Here is a 24,556-nt window from a genome sequence, read left to right as displayed (position 1 = left end):
ATTACCAGATCCTGCAGAACCATATTTTGCTTTCAGACTGTTCCACCTTCATCTGCTTCTCTCCCATTTTGTGACCATTGTAGCAGGAAGAGTTGGCGTAGGAGGAGATTAAGCAATCAGAGAAACAATATGACTGAGGATTAAGGAGTTGGCTAGAGAGACTGAGATTCAAACCAGCACTTTATTGTCAAAGTGACTGGACCAGCCACTATTTCTCAAGCAATACTGTTTTGTTGGATTTTTATGGTGAGGATTAAATAAGGAAAGACTTCCATTGGGCTCCAATTAACCAGTGGAACAGCTTGCATTCAGAAATCGTGGACACTCCATCACTGGAGGTGAGACAAGACAGTCACTTATCTGAAATGGTATAGGTTCTCCTGCTTGAGCAGAGGGCTGGACTAGCTCTATTCTATTCTATTCTATTCTATTCTATTCTATTCTATTCTATTCTATTCTATTCTATTCTATTCTATTCTATTCCTTTCAGTTTTTAGTTGAATGGTAGGATACAAATATATTAAACATATACACATGCCCATTGCTTTATTTATTTTCACAGCATGAAGCACTAAAAGGAAGAAATAGTAAGCAAAATAAAAGCAAAAGTGGAGAAAAAGTAAAGAAAATATAACCAAATTTAGTTTATATCAACATTATTCATTATACTTCTCCATATCTTTCTATACTTCCAAACTATTTCCACCATATCCATACAGTGTTTTACACATTGCCTTTAAAATGCTCATGTCTCTCATTCTTAGGATCTCATAAATTCTTTTTAATGATGTTCAGTCCTCCTCTCAGTGCCCTCTTCCTTCATATTTTTTTTCTGCTACTTGACCCTCATTCACTTTCTTTGCATGACTAAACCACTTCAACATGCTTTTTTTTTTTTACATGGGCCATTTGTTTTTCTTTTATATCTATATTCCATTTATCATTCATTCATTCATTCTTGAAATGATCTTTTTTTAAATAACCTAAACCAGTTTCATTTCATTTAATTTTTGTATTTGTCCTGATATAACCAATTACAATTTCATTAAAACAAAGCCAGCAGAAGCATTTTTAATATTGTTGCTTCTTTGATCAAATATCATTACTTGCAACAGATCACATCCTACTCACTAACTTTCTAAAAAGTTCTGCATTCATTGTGTTATCTTTAGTAAATATTTTACCAAGGTCTTCATCTATTTTCACTAGCTTTTTGCCATATATATTTAGTGTGCATCATCTTCCTGGTCTTTCCATTTTTTATCTTGAGTTTGACAGAAAAAAATGTCAGTCCACCATTCCCAACACAATACACAAATACCATATGAATTTATATTAATTTACTTTCTCAATCAATGTATTTCTAATGTTACAACAATTTACTTCTTTTTTCTTATGCAATTTGTTTAATACTCATTGCAAATTATTTCATTTCTCAGCCAACATCACAGCATTTTCTGCATATAAAAATACACATGCATTTTAATCTCCAATCAATAAATTCCTCTAATGTTACTACAAGAATTGATTAAACCAGTTTTAATATATATGTTAAGCAACCAAGGAGGCAACACACATCCTTGTCTTAGTTTCCTGCATGGTTTCGAACAACTCTCTAAGGCAGGGATGCCAAACTGCTGGCCCATGGGCCGGACACATCACGTGGAAGCCACGCCCACCCCATTGCTGGCATGCCCACCCCAAAACTGTCCTGATACATTGTGCGACGTCATGTGACATCACAAGTTTGACATGTCTGCACTAAGGTTATTCACAATTCACTGTTTATTTTTATGTATTCAGCAACTAATCTTCAATTATGTCTCACCCAAAATATTCCTATATGAGAATATTTATCATAAACTTCCACTAAATCAATAAACATAACATTTTCCTTCTCACATTTATACATTTTTCAGTGACCTGGTAAAGAGCAAAAATCTGGCCCATGTTCCCCTACCTCATGTATGCCTCACTGCACTTCCTTAGTTTATCCATTGTCAGTTCTTTTAGTTGATGAATCAAAATATTGCTTAACACCTTTCTACAAGTTCACGTTAGTTTTTTTACATTTCTTTTGCTATGTTTCCTTCTGCATGGAAAACAATAATGACATATTTCTGATCATCAGGCAAAATTGCAATCTAGGTATGCATTGAACAAATTGCATAGTCACTCCATAAGTAAACTACATCAATATTTTAACATTTTTCCAGTTAATCTATCTATAGATTTCCTGAGAATTAGAACAATTAACAATTTGCGTCCAGAAGTTGGGAATGCTCCAACACTGGAAGTTGTTAAGAAGAGATTGGACAACTATTTGACTGAAGTAGTATAGGGTTTCCTGCCTGAGCAGGGGGTTGGACTAGAAGACCTCCAAGGTCCCTTCTAACTCTGTTTTCTATTCTGTTCTGTTCTGTTGTGTTCTGTTCTGTTCTATTCTATTCTCGGCATAGTTGTCATTTTTTAACTTAGTTGCATTTATGATTTCCTTTTCAACAAGTTTCACTTGGACAATACATGTTGAAGCATAAATTATAAATCTGTTTTTGACATATTATTATTTTGTATCTGTGTGTTTGTGAGTGCCTTTGAGTCACTGTTGCCTTCTGGCAACTGTCTGGACTCGTCCCTACAGTTTCCTTAACAAGTTGTTTAGCAATGATTTGCTATTGGCTTCTTCCTAGAATTGAGAGACAGGGACTGGTTCAAGGTCACCTAGCTGACTTTGTGCCTAAGGCAGAAGTACAGTTCACAGTCTCCCAATTTACAGCCTGATGCCTTAATCATAACACCAAACTGGATCTCATTATTATACAAATCTCTAAAATTATCTTCCCAACAAATGTTTTGCTTCATCCCAAATATTCTATTTTTAATTCAGGTTTTTTTTTCAAATTCTAGTCAAAGTGCTAGGGACCCTTGGTTTGACCTTTTTCACCTGATTTCTCTTTTTAAAAAAATTCATCAAAATCACTTTTCCACTTTTCCGCCTCTTTTACTGTCAATCATATTGAGGTATGGTTAGTGATGTATTCTTGTGTTCTATTTCATTGTTTATTTTATTGCTCTATTATTTTATTTCTGTTCTGTTTACATCCTTCTCATTAGTTTCTTTGTTATAAGCCCCCTAAAGTAGACCCAGGGTGAGATAAATGGCAAATAAATTTAACAAATAAAATAAATGAAATAATCCTTATTTGCTCTCTTTCAATACTAACACAATTTTGTTCAATTGTTTATCATTCTTGTATAGACACCAATTTCACTTTATAGTGGTAAATGGCATACAGAATAAAAACAAAGTAGACAAAACCATTAAAATTGGTTTAATTTAATTTAAATTAAACAAAAGCAAGATAAAAAGAAAAGTGACAGCACGCCAACAAAGTTCCGTGTTTTCCCCAAAATAAGACCCACCCAGAGGCGGGCAGGCAGCCAGGTCATTGAACGGATGGGGGAGGTCGCTGAGCAGGCAGTGGCCTGGCTGTGGGACCCTGAGGTAAGTGGGTGCGAGGCACGTGCCACTCCCCCACCTGCCTCACCTCACCACAGGGCAGCAACCAGATGGGATGGAGTGGGTGGGTAGCTGCAAAGTAAGACATCCCCCCAAAATAAGCCCTAATGGGTCTTTTAGTCCCCCCCCAAAAAAATATAAGACTAGGTCTTATTTTCGAGAAAACACAATATACAGAGAGTAAAACATCTCCAAGTTCGTTGATCAAATAAGTTTGAGGGCTTTCAGGAAGGCCAGCAGTAAAGAAATACTTTTATACATTGGCATCTACTGTGTGGTTATATTGCAAACAGGATAGTATCTGTGTGATTGCTATTTCCTCACATATACTGAAGTGGTCATGCAATATTACTTATTGATAGGTGCAGATGGGTGCATTCATTGCCATTCTGTTGTGTAGGGACTATCTAGCAGAGACTAGTATACAAGTGAAATCTTTTATCCAAAGAGAACTTAATAACTGTACCTTCCAGAGCAAATATGGAACTCAAAAATGGTGACCAAATAAAACTTAGAAAATGCAGTTGTTTTTATTGAGGGAGAACACAATAAAAGTATTTCAATGGGAAATGAGAGTGAAAGAGAAAACACTAGTCACTGGAGAAGTAGCATTCAATGAGAAAATAGTCTTTCAAACATAAGCAGTACTGAGGGAATAGCAATGAAAACATGAAAAACATTCATGAAGACTTAGGGGGATGCATTAACAGTTAATGTGAAATGGCAATAAGGGCAAAGTAACAATCATTGGGCAAATGCCACTCAGTAGGGAAGTAGCATTTAAGCAGTGTTGAGGGAATAGCAATGAGCAGTCCTTGGAGGCTAACAATGGAACAGCGTGTATAATGCAATTTTTAGGGTAGAGAAAGATTCCAATACATGCTATGTATAAGCCTTTTTGGCACTTAAAGGGGGAAAGGGAAATAGAGGCAAGAGAAAGGAGAGAAAAAGAGGGACTTTAAATAACAAATGTTTGAAAGAGAAAGAAAAAAAAAGGAAAAGTGGGCTGAAAGACAACTTACAGTATACACATAAATAATAGATAAGGGGTTGATGGAAAGAATAGATGTCAAGTATACATTTCCATCTTATTCATGAAAATTGGAGATAGGAATATTTGCAGAGTGAGAGAAAGAGAGAAAGGGAGACCTTTGAATGGTCAGTGGAGCTTCATTTCCTGAACCCACTAGCTTCTGTTCTGGGGACTAAGGAAGGCTGTGCTTTTAATAGCCTGGAGAAGCTAATTTCAAGTTTTGGAAGGCCTATCTACTTCCATTGGACTGGAACTGCAAGGAGGATTCCAGCAGGTCTCAGCTTCTTAAGTGATCATAATAAGTTCTCCATTAAAGAGGTTTGGATTCCAAAGTGTCAAACAGATTGCTGGAATAAGTAAAAGTTTTCAAGGAAATAGATATAGTTAGAGCAAATCATCTAGTTGATGCAGATTATTTTTTCAGTGACTTTAGCTAGAGAAAAAAAACAACAACATGGAAATTTTCTTATTTTTCTTTTAGTTGGCTGGCTGAAAATCCATGGTATTTATATGGTATCTTCCCAGTCCATGTTAGTTTGAAGGAGGTAGAGGACTGCAGGATAACCTGTGCAATTATTAAAAAAAAAAGAACAATTGATTTCCCAGCTTGGAATGTCTTATAGATATGCTTGGAACCTCAGTCAGAATCAACCCTTTCATCTTATATACAGTGTTGTGAACAATGATTGGTTTTATAATCTAAATAATCTTATAACATAATGTCTACATGATTGTTCTATCTTTCCACAGTAGGAATTTTATCCCTCTAGGGAGAATTGAACAAAAGCATGGAGAAGTAAGGGAATGAAGACTTCTCCAGACTTTACCCTGTAGTAATCCATGTCTTTTCCAAGATTTGCTCTTTTACAAAAGCCTTTCCCTTTGTATAAGATTAGAATAGTGCAGGACTGGGGTTTGGGGAATGAAAATCTGTCAGGAGAACTGAAAAGAAGGGGGTTTCTAGTAAAATGTAGGACTTGATACTTCTCTCTCTCTTGCCTTTGAAGAAAAAAAATGTCCTGATTTATAATGTAGCAGTCACTGAAGAAAATAGGGCTGTAATTTATCCTAGCAATGCAGGATTGGTGCTCAAGTCTTCAGACAAAAGACTTGTTCTTGTATCTCCTGCTAGTTCCAGACAAAACAATTCACTCCTGTCTTTATTAAATGTGGCTCACTGCAGCATTAATGATAAAATGTTTTTAGTTCAAAAATCTTGGCTCCAAAAGGAGAATCTTTTTTCAGTCCTTCTGTGAAAGATAGCATTATGGAACATCTCACACTTTTGAATGACAGCTTATCTATAGATATGTGCCACTTGTCTTAGAGATAATATGATGTCTGAGTGTATTATTGATGCTACAGTAGTACCATAGACTGAATGTCTAAGAAAGAAAGAAACCCTTATCTACACAGAGATTTTTTGTGCTTTACTGGAAATCTTAAAAGGCAGAAAAGGTTAGATATAATAGAGAATTTTATTGTACTTTCATAAACCATGCATACTTCTTAAAGTAAGTACTACAGAATAAAAATTTCAGTGCTTAGAATGTTAATGTTGAATGTTCCTATGGTCCATTCAAAAATCTAATCTAATAAAATGGTATCATATGAAAAATACAAAATATAAAATCCCGTATCTCTAGTCATAATTCAGATCATTTGACCCATCCATCAGCAATAAGGTTTGTGGTTATTTGTTTCAAACCAAGATAGGGAAAGATGAGTTTAAGTAGTCAGATACAACTGCCCTGGAATCATTTCCCTGGCTTTCCCCAACCTGATGCCCTTAGTTATACTAGGGTTAAAAGTTTCAGAATTCCTAGGAGACACAGTTTGATCAAGTACTATGTTGTGAGCCCAACTGATCTAGAGGACATTAGGTTAGAGAAATTCTGATTTCCCAGCCATGCTCATAATTCTGGGAGTTGAAGTCCACAAGTCATAAATGGGCTATTGTTCCCCACCTCTGTTCTAAAGGAAGAAAATGCTTCAGTTTTCTAGTTTCATTCATGAGTATGGCCTAGAGATTGGCAAAACTGGAAGAATGGAAAAGGATTTTTTTTAAAGTCAATAGGCACAAAATAGCTATTACCCTAAAACAATACATAAAAGCAATCTCAAATAAAATGAGAGTGATAAAACTACAATATAGATTTTGCTGGTTAAAATATATATCCTTACACCTATAAGAAGTAAATAAAAGAGAATAAAATATAATACAGCAAAACAGAATAGACCCTAACCCTTCTAATAGCAATTGCTGCAAATAAGTTAAGAAACATGGTTTGCAATAGCAGAGTTATAATCTGAGAGTAGAAAATAAACCATCTCTCTGTCACTGAAAGTTCAGTTTCTACTAGGAATTGGTATAGACATACCAGCATGTAGGTTCTTGAAGAAGGGACCATGAATAAATACATGTATAAGGTCTCAGGTTTATTCTGGCCACAGGGGAAATTTCTTTCATTAAATGGAGTTTTAGGAAACCTTCCGTCCAATACTGTGAAGGGTAGAATATTAAAGTAGGCCAAAAAGAAGGCTCTACAATGTGCTGAGCAAACCAGATTAAACAGATTCTTAACATATCTTAAAGGTTTCCCAGAAGTAACTGACCCTTGTGGATTGTCTATAATGTTCAAGCTTCTCTGACATGCAGTATCGAACAATCTTTGGCAAATCTCTCATCTATCACTTTTCTAGGCTTAGAATTGACAAAGAATGGATAGAAAGGCTGCAATAATGCAGGTCAGCTATTATCGTTTACTTTCCATCTTGATGCAAAGTCATCAGGGAGAATTAGTGACATGAAGTCATTAGAGAGAATTAGTAGGGCCAATGGGCTAATGGAAAATAGAAGTTTGAGCCAGTAAGCTGGATCTTAGAGTAATTAATTGTAAGCTATTCCTCTTTACACAACTGTGGTAAAATTTTCAAACTTCTCCTTTGTCTTTTTAAGCAATGAAACATCATTGCCAAATAGCTGCCTAAGGTTAGTATGATGAAATTCCTTTTTGGTAAGAGTAGCAACCATTTAATTTGTATAAATATTATACAGTAGAGAAGCTAAAATGCGTCTCTGTTTCACTCCTCAGCTATTTGGAGTATCAGCAGTAAGATAGCCATGTTTATTGAACTTAACTTGAGTGACTGTGTTTTCATGCAGCATCCTGATTAGTGAAAGTAGCCATGAGTCAATAGCTGTAACAGCGAGCTTCTATCAAAGTCAATCTCTTGGAATGGAACTGAAGGATTTTAGTCAATGAAAGCAAAGTATAAAAGATGTTTCTGTCTCCTGGTGTATTTTTCTATTAGGACTTATAGAATAACCATTGTTCCACTGTAGAATTTCCCTCTCTTAGGTTAGGAAGAATAGAACATGAATATCATAAATACTGATGTAACCAGTGACAGGGAAAAATAACATGAGAGGGTGCAACCTGGTCATTGCAGGGAAAAGAGGACAGACTGTTATTTGGCTCGCTTTCTTTTTTGGTTGCAATCTAAGCAAGGAAATTGTATTGGGCTCCCTGATTTAAACACCCACTGCTTATTGCCAGATCAGCTACTGATAAAAATTTGTTATCCACGATTTAATCATGGATGAACATGTTGACCTGACATATGTCTAAAAACCTGGTTAACGGAGAAGGAAGGAGAAAATCAGGACCAGCTCTACCCATTGGGCTCTATGATACAACATGCCAGGGCTAGAAAGTGTGGTAGTGGTATGCATATATAAAAATTCCATTTCACTGACCAAACTTCCATCTTGCAGCTCACCAATTTTGAATAGTTGCTGATGCAACTGGGTGGCACGGGTGGTACAGGGACACCAGGACATACTCATCATCCTATTGCATAAATATTTCTTTTACTGGAGTAATTTCTCAAGTGATAATGACTATTTTAGTTCTTTTGTCCTGGAAATTTCCATATTCGTGATCAGATAATTCAGGATTTAATTTCTGCCATGATGACTGTAGATCTGTCCCAAGTAAAATTTGGTATTCTGTTTATTTGGAGCCAGCAGTCTGAAAATGGAAAAGCTATCTGTAACTCTGTTTTCAGGCACAGATAATTGTTATGTTGGCAACTGCTATATACTTCTGAAAGAGTAAGGACTAGTTAAAAGGGTAAAATTGAGAGGTGAGAATTTTCCTACCTCATCTTTGGCAATTCTATTGAAACCCTAGTTGATTTATAGAACATAAGAGTGGTTTGGGCTTGATGATATAATGTGTCCATTTCCATCTGTCAGAGGGAATAAAAATCTACTATATGATTAGTATGTTCCTGAGGTCATTAAAAATCAAGATTGAATCAAAGCAATTTTTATATTACTTTGTCCATTATTACATAACACTTTCTCAATCACTTCTATCTATAGTTTGTAAACTTCCATTCATATTTTGAAAATAATTATTTGGAGAGTTAAATGTTTAAAACAAAATATAACAATCTAGGATTTTTAATATGACAAGTATCAACTGATTTTTGTACTCTTCAATTTTTAATTTGCACAATTTGGCTTAAAAGTAGTTGAAGTGAGGATTCTGCAGTCTCAATTTATTTGCTTTTCTGTTGCTTATCTATGTATTTCTTTGATTGTTTATTTATCTATTGTTTTTATATAACACTAGGTCAAAAATGAGTTCCTGCATTTCATATTATAAAATATAAAAATGTAGAAGAAACAAAATAAAAATACAAAATTACCATAAAACAATAGGTAAAGTGGCAACTATCAGCCAATATATGGTCTGCTGCATTTTGCACAAAATGCAGTTTTTGAGTGGTCTTTAGAGGCAGCTGTTATGTTATGTTATTATTGGTGGTTCTGTTTTAGGTTCTATTATTGTAATTATGATTTTCAATTATATTTTTATGTTATAAATTGCTTTGAATTCCCTATTATTTTAATGAAATTGCAATGGAATTTTTTTTTGAAGAAAGAAATGTGAGAATGACAATTGTTGTATATTTAGGTAAAGTTTCATATGGCAAGAGGCCCAATCTTGTGGTATTTTGTTTTATTTATTGTGTATGCAGAAATTAATCAACCAAACTGCTGTTTGACAAGCTTTATTAAAAATAAAGTTTAATCTTATTACTTTGACAAAAACTTTTTGTATTTCTTATCCAGTACTGACACATAGTACACTATCCATTTGACAAATATTTATTTTTAATAAAATGAAAATATTTTAATATTTTTTTTCTAAACGAAGAGCCTTTTTAGTATTCTCAATGTATTATTGGCATATATGGGAGCCATTCTCTAATTTATAATAGGCATCTTTTATATTTAGTACAGTAATTTTTTTTCTCCCAAGAATATAGAATAAGATTAAATATGAATAAATCTTACATTTCTACAAAGTATATTGCATTATGATTGCATATGATTATTGTTACAATGAACGTCTATGCTTTTTCACTGGAAAGTGCTACACCTTGTCACTGGGAACATGCAGTATATAAATTTAATAAATAAATTTTGTATGAACAAAAATGGCAAATCAAGTTGTTGGAGTATGCCTTGTTGTTTAAAATAACTTCAAACATGAAAAGGATACCTAATTTGGATGGAACCATTTACAAGGTGGTATTACCATGTCTGTAATTTGGGCTTATCTTAACATCAGAGTTTGATATGTAAGCCCTCAAGGACATGTCAAAGAGATTATTTTACTGAAAGTATATGACTCATCATATTTCAATTTTCAATGCACTTTCCCTTCCTTGTTGTTCCACTGTTATTTAATACTCTGTTAAATATATGGATATAGCATGGCAACTATATATATTTTATTGTTGTTGGCTAGAATGGCTGCTCTCAAAAAGAGAGATCAGACTGATTTAGTATGCCTTGTTCTTAAGAAATCCAAGCTGGCAGCAAGCAATTTCCAACATTAGAAACCCATTGCTTTATAATTTGTTCTAACAAATAGTTCCCCAATTTAGTCTGGCTTCAGTAGTTGGAAGAACAATTTATAAAGCAATCTTTCTAGAACTAATTCAGAGGAAAAGGAGTTTTCTTAATAGCCAGTTGAGTTTGGTGCAACAGCCTTCCATCCCCACCCCCAACTTTGCTAAATCTTTCTTTGGAACCTCTGGAGATAAAATCATGTGAAGTTTAGACATGAAATGCTAGAGCCATGTAATTGTAGGTTAACAATTTAATTTGATGCCATTCTACAAACATTTATAGAATCTTAAATGTCTTTATAAAATAATGTTATTTTACAATTGGTTTGCAATTTTGGTTTACAGTTGCAAAATGCTTTCAGGTTTGCTTATGGAATAATAGGGTATATGTTAAATGAATATTAATTGTATTATTTTGTATCTATACCCAGGTAACTTCCAGTGGGAGAGCAAATTACTATGTGTCTTACAAAAGGGAACCCTTTACTCAAATAAAATTACCTAAGTATTCACTACCAAAGGTAAATGTACCTCAACAACTACAAAAATAAGAATGAAGTATTTGATTCTCACATTATTATACACAAAATAAATTATTTTGTCATATTTCTATAATTTTTATAATAAATTATGGCTAGACTGCCGATATGTGATTCACCATCCAAATGCTTCAGAATCCTTGTTTTCTTTACCCCATGCAATAAAATGAGGATGTCTACCAAAGCTTATTGGCTATATGGCTGGTGAGCTGCTTTAATGTTATGTTAATAACTAATATTTTGACTTCAGCTTGACAACAAGCATACAACTGGTTGATTGTGTTTGAAAGCAACTGGAAATCAATGGATCCAGTGCATTTGTGATTTTCTACTGAAATAGTTCTTTGAATAGTAATATTATATTGACAGGAAGTAGCATTTTTACTGGAGACATTTGGCTTTGATAGCCTCTTCTCTTTACTAAATAAATCTATAGCTAGGAGTTATGTTGATAGGAACTCTAAATTTAAGCATGGGATGTATTAAAAATTGATCATCTTTGTTACTGCCTGTTACCCAAAAACTAGGATCAGGCTCAGTGTCTTTGTTAGCTTGACAGTTGTGTTTTGTCTCTTGTTGGCCAAGGGAAACCTTTAGGCTCTGAAGCTACAATTCTTTGAAGAGCAATAAAAAGGTGCAAGTGTATAAATAAAAAATGAAGTAGGATGAAACTTTTTTAAAGATTCTGGAATCTGTCTTCTTCTTCCACACTGACTACCCTGTAGCCAATTTAAAATTAAGAAACATACAAATAAGAATACCTGAATGTCATAATTTATTGGCTTGGTCTAATGGAAAATTGTTTAACATCACTCATAACTCATGATCTTTTCCCTGCAGTGGCATAAGGCATGATAATTGCTTTGTGTCCCAAAGGGCAAAGAAATATAAAGATTGGAAGTAATAAGTCTTTTATCTTCCTTAACAGGACATGCATATTATCAGCACAGATGAGAATCAGGTGTTTGCTGCAGTTCAGGAATGGAACCAAAATGACACATACAATCTCTACATTTCTGATGTTCGTGGAGTCTATTTTACGCTAGCTTTGGAGAATGTTAAGAGCAACCGAGGACTAGAAGGAAATGTTATCATCGATCTTTATGAGGTATGCATCCACGATCATAATGAGGCAACTTGTCCTCTTATAAAAGTAAAACTCACTTCCTGGTATTTAATTGAAAAGACTGCTGCTATTACAAGAAGAAATGAAGATGGAGCCAAATCTATTGAGAGATCTCTAAACGCTTTCAGAATATAAAAATGAATTCTTGCTCCCAATTATTTTATTATACCAGAAACAACATTTATTCATATCTGTAGTGAAATAGCTAAACTCTGAAAGGGCTGCAGTCTCAAAACTTCTTTTTTTTTTAGTAATCCAATCCTGAACCTTCCCTGTGCTTATGGATAGCAGCCTAGTAGATCCTATCTTTCAGGAATGTCTCACCTGTCATTTTCCCTCTTATTCCATTGTGTAAAAAGAGATAAATCTTTTTAATCTCTTAAATTAAATTAAAAGTTAAAAAATACAGAAGTTAAAACAATTTCTGCATTGTTACTTGGCTATATAACTTAGAGGCACAGGAGCAAAGGATCCATTCTCTCCTCTTCCCACATCACAGTCTAACGAGAAAAAGAAAAACTATATACACAGAGACATATATACATCCATATACATATGTATGGATGGATGCATGGATGTCTATATACACACATATTCATGCTATATAAATCCTTTTCAACCTTATACTATATATTGTTCATGCACATGCACGCACACAACCTAGATAACATGTGGTGGACCTTAATTTGTTTTTGTCATTTTTATTCTTCCTTTTTGATATCTTGGCTATCCTATTTAATAGCAACATTATTTTACAGGATTGTGTTTGACTAATATAAAGATCAAATTTTAGGTCTTTGCAAATAGCAAACGAAAGGAAAAGAACTAAGCTCTAGTTTCAGGTATTGTTCTGATTTTGAAGGATGGTATATAATATTTTAAATAAATAAATATTTATACACACACGTGCACACAAACACACGTGCACACAAACACACACACAAGATTTACGAGAGCTGGAGTTTTTGTAATAAATATCCCTTCCTTTTTATTAGGAGCATGGTTTAGAATCAGAGTTATAGCAGAAGCCAGCAATGTCTGTACAATAAAGAAGTATAAAATGGGACTGTGAAATTCCTATGATGTAGAGGGTGGGGGAAGCAAAGGTTTTAGGAGTTCTGCTGCCAAAATGGAATTTCTCTGGAGATGAGATTAAAGTTCTCTTATGCGCTCTTAAAAAGCAATTTGTTTTTTGATAGGATATTTTGCAATCACTTCCCTGGAGAATTTCCAAAATAGGTCTCTATAGTTGGGCAATGATAGAAGCCTTTGTGAGAAACATTTATTGTACTTAAAATTACATTCATTTTCTTTTTTAAAAAAGCCCTTTTATGAGATGTTTTTTTTCATTTTTCTGCCAGTATGAAAGGTAATTCAGTGAGTTGATTTGTGGAATAAATTATATATATATATTTCTCTTAGAATGAGCTAAACTGGGGCACGTTGGTGGGGAAGGAGGGATCTAAAAGCAGACACATCAGTTATATTTCATCTTTGATATTCTTTGTTGGATGTCTCAAAAATTAAATGCAATCCCTGTTCCAGTCTCCCATAACTAGATGTCCTAATAATTTTAGTAGTCCCAGAAATTATAGTAATATATTAATGGTCACTATTCAGGCTGGGAATTTTGAGAACTAAACTCTCAGTATTATCTGCAGAGCATCAGTCTGATGAAGGATAAATTAGTTAATCTTGAACATTTCAAAGATTCCAAGAAACTGATAGTTTATAGAATTTGAGATTTACCAGAGTGCTGAGAAGCAAAAAAAAGTTTTTAGTTGCTTGTGTTGAATACAGTTGCTTTGAACAATCTTTAGACTTCTAATAAATGTCTATGCACTATTTAGCTGTGCCTTGTCTTTGCCTAATCTTGCAATATGGTTTTTCATTTCTTATCATTTTTCCTAGGTAGCAGGGATCAAAGGCATATTGCTGGCTAACAAGAAAATAGAAGACCAAATAAAAACATTTATCACCTACAACAAAGGAAGAGACTGGCGTTTGCTACAGGCTCCAGATTCTGACCTGAGAGGGGACCCCATTCACTGTCTGCTGGTCAGTGATAGAAAATTTCCAACCTCTAATTTTTGGATCAATTTACCAAGTTTAAATAGAAAAGGAACTTATTGATGTCTATGCAATATTTCCTTGAAACCCATCCCTGTACAGTTAATATATCACCTTCCCCCCAAAAAAAATTATTCATGGAATCATTACAAACATTTAATAACAGGCTATGAATTCATCTTAAATTTCATTGCTTTCTACCAAAAGAGGGCTTTGAAGAATTATTATTTAATTATATAGTGTTACACTTCCAACTTTAGAAGGCAAAGTGATTTAGTAATTTTACTTCACTAAAGTCAAACTGGAGAAAACCATACCATATGATCTGAACTGCTATCTGCCATTGCAATTGAAAATCCATGAAAAGAAAGCTCTTGAATAATACTGGGTGTCTAGCAAGTTTCTAGAGTGGGAGATTTCCCTAATTATTTCCATAATTTGTACAAAAACCAGAATGCTTTTCATATTACCTTCATGTGTAAACCCCACACGAGCAGATAAAACCGGTAATAACCAATTTTTGGAAATGAATTGTTGTTGATGTTGTTGTTGATGATGATACTATTTTTGAATGAAATGTAAACTATGATATCAAGAGGATTAACTAGTCCATATCCTCAAAGTCAATTTATCAATGATTTCTCAATTCTTTCAGCCTTTCTGTTCCTTGCACTTACATTTGCAAGTCCCTGAAAACCCTTACACTTCAGGCAGCATTTCAAGCAAAGAGACAGTCCCTGGACTTCTAGTTGCTACAGGTAAATAAAATGGCTTTATTTAGTTCTTCCTGTTCTTTTCAGGGACAGCTGACAGAATAATGTTATCTGCATTTGAACATTTCTGGGGAAGAACAGTTATAGGCAGAGTTTTGTTAATTAATTAATTAATTGAGTGCCTTTGAGTCAGGGTTTTTTTGTTTTTTGTTTTTGTTTCACTTTTGGTGATAATCTAGACAAATCCCTGGAGTTTTCTTGGCAAGATTTTGGAAGCAATTTTCCAGGTCCTTCTTTCTAGAGTTGAGAGAGAGTGATTGGCCTAAGGTCATGCAGCTGGCTTTGTGACTACGGCAGGACTACAACTCACAATTTCATAGTTTCTATCCTGGTGCCCTAACCATTATACCAGGCTGGTTCACGGGCATAACAGCATTCTATTAAAGACTAGTCTCCAATAACAGATTGATTTTCAAAAGGCATGTTCACTTCATGACTAAAACCACCAAGATTTTAATTATTTCAGATGGTTTTTTAATTAATATTACATTAATCTTAATATGACTACATTACCAGCCTATTAAATTCATTCATACACACATACATTCACTCACTCACTCACTATTGCTATTTTTCCTTCAAAGACTTCAAGCAGAGGTCTGAACACCAGGAGAGTCTTTCACCAGCCTATCCATAATTGGGGTTCTGTTGAAGCTCTTCTACAAATAGCTTCTTTATTATAAATGCACCATATAACAATAAAGTTTGAAGTTTAATCACGTTTGTCACCCAAATATGGAATGCCCAGCCTATAGAGATGTTCTGTTTCATATTATTTTTGACCCCAAGTTATGACAATTTTCCTGGGTATTTTAATCTGAAAAATCCTTAGACTACTGTATTTTTAACTGCTGTCTGATTGTTATGGTTTCAGTCTACATTTTAGGGTTTTGTTACTTTTTTGCTATTCATATTCCTGGAATCCAATCACAGAACACATGTTTTAAACTAAACACACACACACACAGACACACACAGACACACACAGACACACAGACACACAGACACACACACACACACAGACACACACACACACACACACACACATATATATATATATATATATATGTTTTCTGAGGTTTTCGCGGGTGTTTGTACGTAGGTCTTTGCTTATTCGGGTTTTCTCCTGTGTAAAATTGGAAGTGTCTTGGGGGTAGCTGTGTTGTACGTTGGCATATGTCCACATCAGTTCCTCCCCTTTCCCACCTTCCGACGGGACGTTTGACCCGCTCAATCCGTCTAAGGTCAGAACGTTGGCATCAATGGGTTCCTCTGTCCATCGGGGGCATCCATGTTCCATACCGGGGAGGCGCCCACGTGAGCGGGCGCCTGTCCCACTGTTGCTCTGGGGGTGTTGGGGGTTCCCCCTCCTCCTCCCGTCTCCCCCAAGGTCTATGGGCACAAGTACTCCATGCCCTTAGTGCCAGATGTGCTTGGCACAGGTCTACATGTCTGTTAATGGAGTTCTCCCCCGACAGCCAGGCTTCCTTTAGGAGTCTACCGCCTTTGGTGCTGTCACCAGCAATCACTTGCATGCCATCCAGATCAAACTTGTGGCCGGTCTCCATCATGTGCATCCACAGCTGGGAATATGGCTCCCCCCTCTTTATGGCGAGCCTGTGTTCTAACTCTTTTTGAAGTCTCTCCCACGTAGTTAGCAGAGCACTCGTTGCATTTGATTTTATACACAACACCTGACTTCTCTGCCGTGGGGAGTGAGTCCTTGGGCCTCATGACACCAGACCGTATCATGCAACTGGGTTTGTGGGCCACTCTGACCCCATAAGGGGCCAACAGTCCAGCTGTTGCCTCTGAAACGTTGTTGGTATAGGGGAGAGTAACCCGGGTCGCCTGGGGGGACAGTCCTTCAGGCCGTTGGCTACCCGGGGGTCTGGGTGGGGCGCTGTATCTCCTGACAAACTTCATTGGGTACCCATTGCGTTTACACATCTGGAGGAGATATCTCCTCTCCTCCACCCTAGCCTTGGCTGTGCTGCAGTGGGAGTTCACCCTCTTGATGAGGGTTCTGACGCAGCTGACCTTGTGGGCCATAGGATGATTGCTGTCAAAGTGTAACATCCTATCTGTGTGGGTCGGTTTGCGGTATACCTTGGTCTGGAGGGTTCCATCCAACTGGCGACGGACCAGAACATCTAAAAATGCCAGTTCTCCCTGCCGCTCTTCTTCTTCAGTAAATTGTATATCCGCATAAACCGAGTTAAGCACCTCCACAAAGTCAGACTTCTGATCCCTCTTGATGACAGCGAAGGTGTCATCAACATAGCGGGCCCAAAACTTGGGGCAGCATTGGGCCATCGCCACCTGCTCTAACCGCTGCAGCACCGCCTCCGCTACGACGCTAGAAATGGGTGATCCCATGGGGGTACCCCTGATCTGTTCGTAAGTAACGCCTTGAAACATGAAGTAAGTCTTTAGGCAGATATATATATACTAGACTAGACTAGACTAGACTAGACTAGACTAGACTAGACTAGACTAGACTAGACTAGACTAGACTAGACTAGACTAGACTAGACTATCATGATTCGTTTGAGGCCTGGCAGGTTACAGAATATGGAAAGAAAATTTCTCCCTCAGACTGTCATTCAGTGGCAGAGTTTCTTGGAAGCGCCATCATTTACTATATATTCTACTAGATCTAAGCAGGACTGCTGTGGTGTAATGTGTCCTACTGTTAAGCAATGTTCCATTTAAGCTTTGTACTGGGGTTGTTATGGTTTGGAAATGGAATGATTGGCAAACACTATATATACATTGGGACATTCCCTTACAATAAAACCAAATGGAGATGGACTTAGCAATATATGTACAATACATGTGACTGGAACCTAAGAATTATTATTCATAACTGATGAACAGCTTTTTCCTTATCAAAAATAACTTGGGAACACTATTGCCATGTATTTGATGTTCTGTGCTTTTCCATAAAACATAACTTTAACTGATTGCATGATTCTAATAACAGCCTGTGATAATGTTAAATGCCAGCAGTGCCCAAGCCTTGATAATTAGTCTGATAGCCATCACAGTACCTGTATATCTGCACTTGCCTGCTCACAGAAGGCTGTCTCATCAGGGTGGCCATCATCAACCAGTTTGATGCAGGATACCCAGCATATTCAGTTCAGCGACAGCTGTCCAAGGTTACAAAAAAAATGTTGAATTGTTGTTATTATAGATAACTTGTGTTTATACCTTGACATGTGTTCTGTAATTTCCCAGAAATGTCAAACAGCTGGCATATTGCTTTTTATAGGAACCTCAGCTATTATCCTATTACATTCATGACCATAACAAATCTGAATATGGCTGTTACATGCTCAGACTTAAAGTGTTTCTTTGACTAGATTGGCGAGCGACAAGGTAGTAGTATAATGCCCATAGCTCAGTCTAAGAAACAGCAATGGACTGATAAACTGATAGATTCTCAGAACAACTAGTATTACCAGATTGGCTTTCTAACATGATATTTTCTAGAGAAGACCTGCATTATATAATTAGGACTATTTGTAATCTATGTCTCCTTTATATCAGTAACTCATATAAAAAAGACAAAGATAGCTACAAGCTACAAAGTTCTCTATAGAAACTTGTTAGATTTGACATATAGTGAGAAATTAGATTTTAAATTGAGTGGATATTGAAATGTAAACCTCTCAATTATGAAAACATACAGGAAAACAAGCTTTGTAATTTGATCTACAATCATAACTGGATCAAACCTTGAAAAAGAACTTTTCCTTACACTCATCCATTTGTTTTGTTTTCTTTTCCAATAAGAAAACTGTCATTTGCTTATGAAGATGGTAGGCAGAAGTTAGGAAGAATTCCTTATCTACTTATATAAAAACAAGACTGTTGATTTTCAGCACAAAATTTTGGTTTTGTGCATGCTATGTGCAATGTGGTATTTCTTACAGAGATAAAAAAGGGATCATACACCTGAAAACACCATCAAAATTATCAGCAGACTCAACTGAACAGAAAGTTCAGATAGTTTTAAACAGTTATTGAAATAAACTACATAGTATGCATAATAAATAAGCTTCTGTTTGCATTATTTATAAAATATGAGTGTCTTCTTTATTCAATAATTCCATAGGGAAAGGGTTAGTGATTTTTTTTTATTAAGCAATCACTAAATTAGTAATGAAATCCAGAATGAAGATGCCTAACAGAGCTCTTGTTTACTAGGAATCAATTAAACTATTAGTAAAGCTATAATTTTCTCTCTAAATAAGAACATGTTTGATGGAAGTATACCAAAGATTCAGACTCACAATGAACAAACTGCTTACACAACTTACTCCCTCTTCCTCTCTCTCCCCCCTCTCTCCCTCTTCCTCTCTCTCTCTCCCTCTTCCTCTCTCTCTCCCTCTTCCTCTCTCTCCCCCTCTCTCTCCCTATTCCTCTTCTTAAAAAATAGCAGATTTAAAATAGTGTTTTTAAGAAACTTAGAAGTGAACCAGTTTTTTTGTGTTAAGGTTGGGGATGTGAGTATACCATCCTAAACATAAAAAGCATCTCAAATACATACTCTCTAAAGGTATCCATAGAATCACCCGTACTTGGGAAAATAAAAGAAAGAGAGAAAGCTTCCTGGATTTCTGTTGTAATTATCTGCAGCAATGGCAGAGTTTCAAGTTTGGGCATGTGAAGTTTGGACATATGCAATGTGTATATACAGCACAGGAATTTTTTTTCACTTCCTAATATATTCAGAAACCTCTAATAGTCTCTATAATAATCTCTGTTTAAATTTTATGCAAGTAATAATTCTTGAAGTCTGTTCATTAAAAAAATGACATAATTAAATGGTGCATTTTAATAGTTGCTATTAAGAACTTTTCTGATGACTTTTTGTATCAATAATAACACCTAAATTTCAGGTTTTATTCTTTAGCAATTTATTTGTCTTTGCAAGTTGGCAGGCTGCACCTTCTACTCACTAGTAGGAATGTGTCAAGCTGCATCTGGGCTTTCATTCTTCATTTTCCAACATTAAATGTCAGAATCTCAATTAACATTTTCATTAGTGTGTATTTATTTTGCCTGCTCTGAAGTGATAAAAGTTGGGAATTGACTTTATTTTCCTTTCATTTTTAAGATAAAACAAAACAAAAAATTAGTTTTCGTTTAACTATCCTTTCTTATGATGAAATAATAAATTTCAAAGTTGATTTCATTATCAGATATGTAATTTAGGAAACTTTATTTCAATTAAATTGCAGGTGGTTTCATTGGTTCTGTTTGTTTCTTATTTTCAGAGAATGTGGAAGCAGATTATCTAAACTAGCTTCAGTCCAGGACAAACATAGCTTTGGCAATGTTTTTAGATGACCAGTGGGATAGAGTTCATTTCTCATCCTTGTTATCTTTGATTTCTCAGCAGCTTTTGATAAAGTTGACCATGCTTCATTCAGGGCTCACTCTGGAACGTTGAGAATAGAGATCACTTTTTTATGGTGGCTATATTCCTTCCTCTAAGGCCAACTTTGGTATTGGTTGAAGGGAGAGATTGCTCCCTAGGCTCTTCATTTATGGGTTACCACAAAACTTGACCTTTTTTTTCTCCTCCTATGCAACATCTACACTAAATTTATGGGTGAGGTCAATATAATGAATACACTAATGATATCCGGCTATATGTTTCAACTCTAGATCAGCCAGGAGAGGTCGTTGAGATTCTGTTGCAGTGTCTAGTTCAGATAGGAACCAATGTAAGTTCAGATAGGGCTAAATTGTCTCTGATTCAATTTTATCTAGACTGAAGTTCTGTGGGTGCAATCTAGATCTGGAGATATTCCATCCTTTAACTTTGGGTGGAGCAGTAGTATGTAAATGAATGAGGTCCAAATGAAGGGGCACAGTTGATCTGCTTAGCAAAGCAGCTAAGTCAAAGTTTTGAAGGAGTGCTTTGTTCCAAAAATTAATCAAGTCCTTTTAAGAGTAGTTTAGCCCTGTTGCAAATAAGCTCTGGAATTACTCACTGCAAATATAGATCTAATGGGCCTAGTGCAGTGTTGGCGAACCTATGGCATGCCAGAGGTGGCACTCAGAGCCCTCTCTGTGGGCATACATGCTGTCGCCCCAGCCCTGCCTCCCCCCATGGCCCCCTCCAGACCAGAAGCCTCCCCCAGAGGAGAGTTGTCCCCAGGCACGGTCCGCCTGGAGCAGCGCAGCCAAGGACATGGCAGTCAAGCAGTGGGGACAAGACTCTGTCCTTGCACCCTGTCACAAACAAATGATGCGGCAGGGCATGGGTGGAGGGCGTGGCCGCTATGGCGCTACTGGGCTGCCTGGGCGATCTGCGGCAGGCCATGGAGATGGCGGGTGGCCCTGTGGGTGGGTGGGGGTGGGGCAGTGATGGAGCAGGGGTGAGGTGGGGTGGGGGTGGGACAGTTTTTGGGCACTCAGTGTCTAAAAGGTTCGCCATCACTGGCCTAGTGCTTCAATTAGGTAGCTCTACATATTAATGTATTTATGCACTCATTCCTTTTAGTTTGTCCTGTTTCTGCAATATTCTCCAAATTAAAGCAATAGAATTTTTTTAAATACAATTTTTCAATTGTTTTTCTGCTGGTGAAATATGCTATTCTTCTTAAGCCATACAGGAGCTTATTTATTTATATATGTATATCTTTATATTTCAGGCAATGTGGGTGCAGAATTGTCATATACTGAGGTTGGCATGTTTGTTTCTTCAGATGGTGGAAATTCCTGGAGACAGGTAATTCTTTCATCAAGCTCAATAAACAGGTTTTTCTGTAATGTATTTATTTCACATTTCTTTGAAGGAATGCAGAATTCAGGCTGTGCCTTTCTCATTTGCAGATCTTCGAGGAAGAATACAATGTATGGTTTCTTGATTGGGGTGGAGCACTTGTGGCCATGAAACACACATCAATGCCTATTCGACATCTGTGGTGAGTTTCTTTTTACTTTTACCATGCTCTTTGCTGAACCTCATACTGGCCTATCCCAAAGTAATAACTAGATAGTTGTTTTCTGCTGATAGTAGTAGTTACAAATATAATTTACAGTGTGTTTTGCAGTGAAATCCTTGTTTCTTTTGCATGGGTCGTTTTTTCTTTTGTTGAATATTTTTCAAAGGTTACAAAGGGCTTAGAATAGCAAATAAAGTAGAAAAGTGAAATGGGCTATGGGAGTAACTTTGAGGAACATGAGGAAGAGCCGCAGGTTTCAGATAAATGAAATTTTAATCCAAAGCAGAAATGTAATTTGAGAAAACATTGTAGACTTGATGCTGTCTAATTATCTTGACCTCTTATAAAGACAGGGAGAGGGGAGTTACATTCAGACTGGCAAGATTCTGTCACTACAACCTTATAACAAGGTGGTATTAATATTAGTATATTTGTTTTCTTAACCTGATCTATCCCAAAGGTCTGATAGAGACACCTGCAAAAATTTATAAAATTCCAGAAAGCAAGATGGCAAGCAATCCATTTTCAAATGCTCATCAGAATCACAGCACTACATATAATCTAAGCACAATTTTTAAAAAGTCAATTACAAAGGAAAACAATTCGAAACAGAAATAAGTCTTATTGAGTTTTTGAAGCTAATATTTAAGCCCAGGACTGGAGTCTCCATTGATTATGCAATGAACAAATATCATCAGAAGAAATCACAAGGCAACAATGCATCTCATGCATATATCTAACTAGGAAAATGTTCTTTTGGTTTATCTGGTAAAGTAGGATTATCTTTGCTATGGTGATAAATGGAATTTCCATCTGTACAATTAGCATTGCTGCTTAATAAATTTACTTAATGCTCTGCTTTGCTTCTTGTAGATGTTGCAGCTCCTGAATTTTTTTAATGGACAAGATTGAGGGGTCAATTGGCTAGCTTTCAAGAATTGATATTCTCAACATTATATGTGTCAATTAAAATAATCTTGATAAGGCAGTATGTATGCAAAAAGTTGAGAAAAATTATTTAAAATTATTTCTTATAGGAAAAATGAGATTATATCACTTTTGTTTTATAACTTTATTTGGATCTACTGATTCATTCCCTATAAGCATTTTATTCATATCTTGTATTTTTTAATTGACATAGCATTTTGTGTTGTTTCAAAAGCCTGTTTTCAGACAAACAACACATCAATGCTAACAATCAGCCAATATTACACTAGATTGTATTGTCAGTCCTCATGCCCCTGTTGAAGACTGTAATTCAGTATCTTTAAAAACCAGACCTTGTTTCTCATCAGATTTCAATTAAGCTTCAAAGGAGATACCCATTTCCTTGTTCATATAAAATTTATTAAACTTTTTAAAAAGAACATAAAACTACAGAATAAAGAGTACAAAGAGAGAAAAAGATTCATGACACAATGATCTCAAAACAAGTAGATATTATTGACACAGAATATTGTTCAAACCAAAACTTAATTTTTGTTAGTTTATAAATACATATAAATTTCCTTGTTTTTGTACACCACCCAAAATCACTATATGATTTTGGGTGGCTATATGAGATAGATAGATAGATGATAGATAGATAGATAGATAGATAGATAGATAGATAGATAGATAGATAGATAGACAGATAGATAGACAGACAGACAGACAGACAGACAGACAGACAGACAGACAGACAGACAGATAGATAGATAGATAGAGAATCTCTTTGTCTCTGTATATCCATCTCATTTTTTTCTGAAAACCCTCAGATAATTGAGGAAAGATGATAGAACATAATTATCAGCAAAACTGATAAAAGTCAAAATTTCCTTCTTACTTGCAAGACTTTGAAAAAGCAGAGTATTTTTTCATCATTGTGAAGCTGTACATGGCTGGGAGGTAGGAATGTGGAAAGCTCATTAAGTTTTGCTGGTTATCATATGTCTTCCTCATTAGGCTTTTTAAATTTCAAATGGATTATTTGGTTAACTTTCCAAGGCCAAATAGGATTGGATTGGATTATTGCTACCTAATGATTGACTTTTTTCATATCTTCTTGATGAATGGGGGGGATGGTGTGGCTGACATGTGAACATTTTATTTAACCTAGTGAACAGTTAGCCACAGATGAAATTTTGTCTGCATGTTGAGGTTAAAAAAAATAAAAAGACATATCAAAGAAACTCAACAATTGTTTTCCATTGTTCTAGAGATCATAACATGGAATAATGGATTTAATTTACAGAAAGGCAGATTGAATGTTAGAAAAAAAACACTTTCTTTATAAAGCAATGCAACAGTGAGGTTAATTATCTATAAAGGTGATGGGTCCCCTTTGTTGGGCAGTTCAAGATAAACATCTGTCAAGGCTGCTTTAATTTGAATAATTGCAGTAGGTACTTCCAAAAGAAGTTCCATGGTGGGTTTTTTTTTTTTTTTGCACTACTCAGTCACTGCTGTTTATTTAAATATTAAAGGATCATTTTAAGAGAAAATCTGTTATACAGAACTTTTAAATCATAGTAAATCATATTTACTATGCCTATTTTCCTCAAGTTATCTATTTTGAAATGCATTTGAAACAAAGAGTTGCATCAGGAAATTTTTG

At 35.6% G+C, this 24,556-nt stretch overlaps 1 protein-coding gene across 1 annotated transcript in view; it reads left to right on the top strand.

Annotated features, from left to right (window-relative positions):
- The window catches only part of SORCS3 (sortilin related VPS10 domain containing receptor 3), a 476,983-nt gene that overhangs the window by 358,050 nt on the left and 94,377 nt on the right, over positions 1-24,556 (top strand). Inside the window, exons 8-13 of the mRNA XM_015812775.1 lie at positions 10,916-11,005; positions 11,952-12,131; positions 14,061-14,207; positions 14,875-14,977; positions 21,667-21,743; positions 21,848-21,939. Of these exons, the coding sequence (XP_015668261.1) occupies positions 10,916-11,005; positions 11,952-12,131; positions 14,061-14,207; positions 14,875-14,977; positions 21,667-21,743; positions 21,848-21,939 (689 nt within the window). The remainder of the gene's footprint in view (positions 1-10,915; positions 11,006-11,951; positions 12,132-14,060; positions 14,208-14,874; positions 14,978-21,666; positions 21,744-21,847; positions 21,940-24,556) is intronic.

The sequence above is a fragment of the Protobothrops mucrosquamatus genome, unplaced genomic scaffold, assembly GCF_001527695.2.
Source record: "Protobothrops mucrosquamatus isolate PMUCROS unplaced genomic scaffold, P.Mucros_1.0 scaffold110, whole genome shotgun sequence".
In the NCBI taxonomy this organism is placed as follows: domain Eukaryota; kingdom Metazoa; phylum Chordata; class Lepidosauria; order Squamata; family Viperidae; genus Protobothrops; species Protobothrops mucrosquamatus.
The sequence above is the reverse complement of the archived record's forward strand: the minus strand, read 5'-3'. Positions and strand labels throughout refer to the sequence as shown.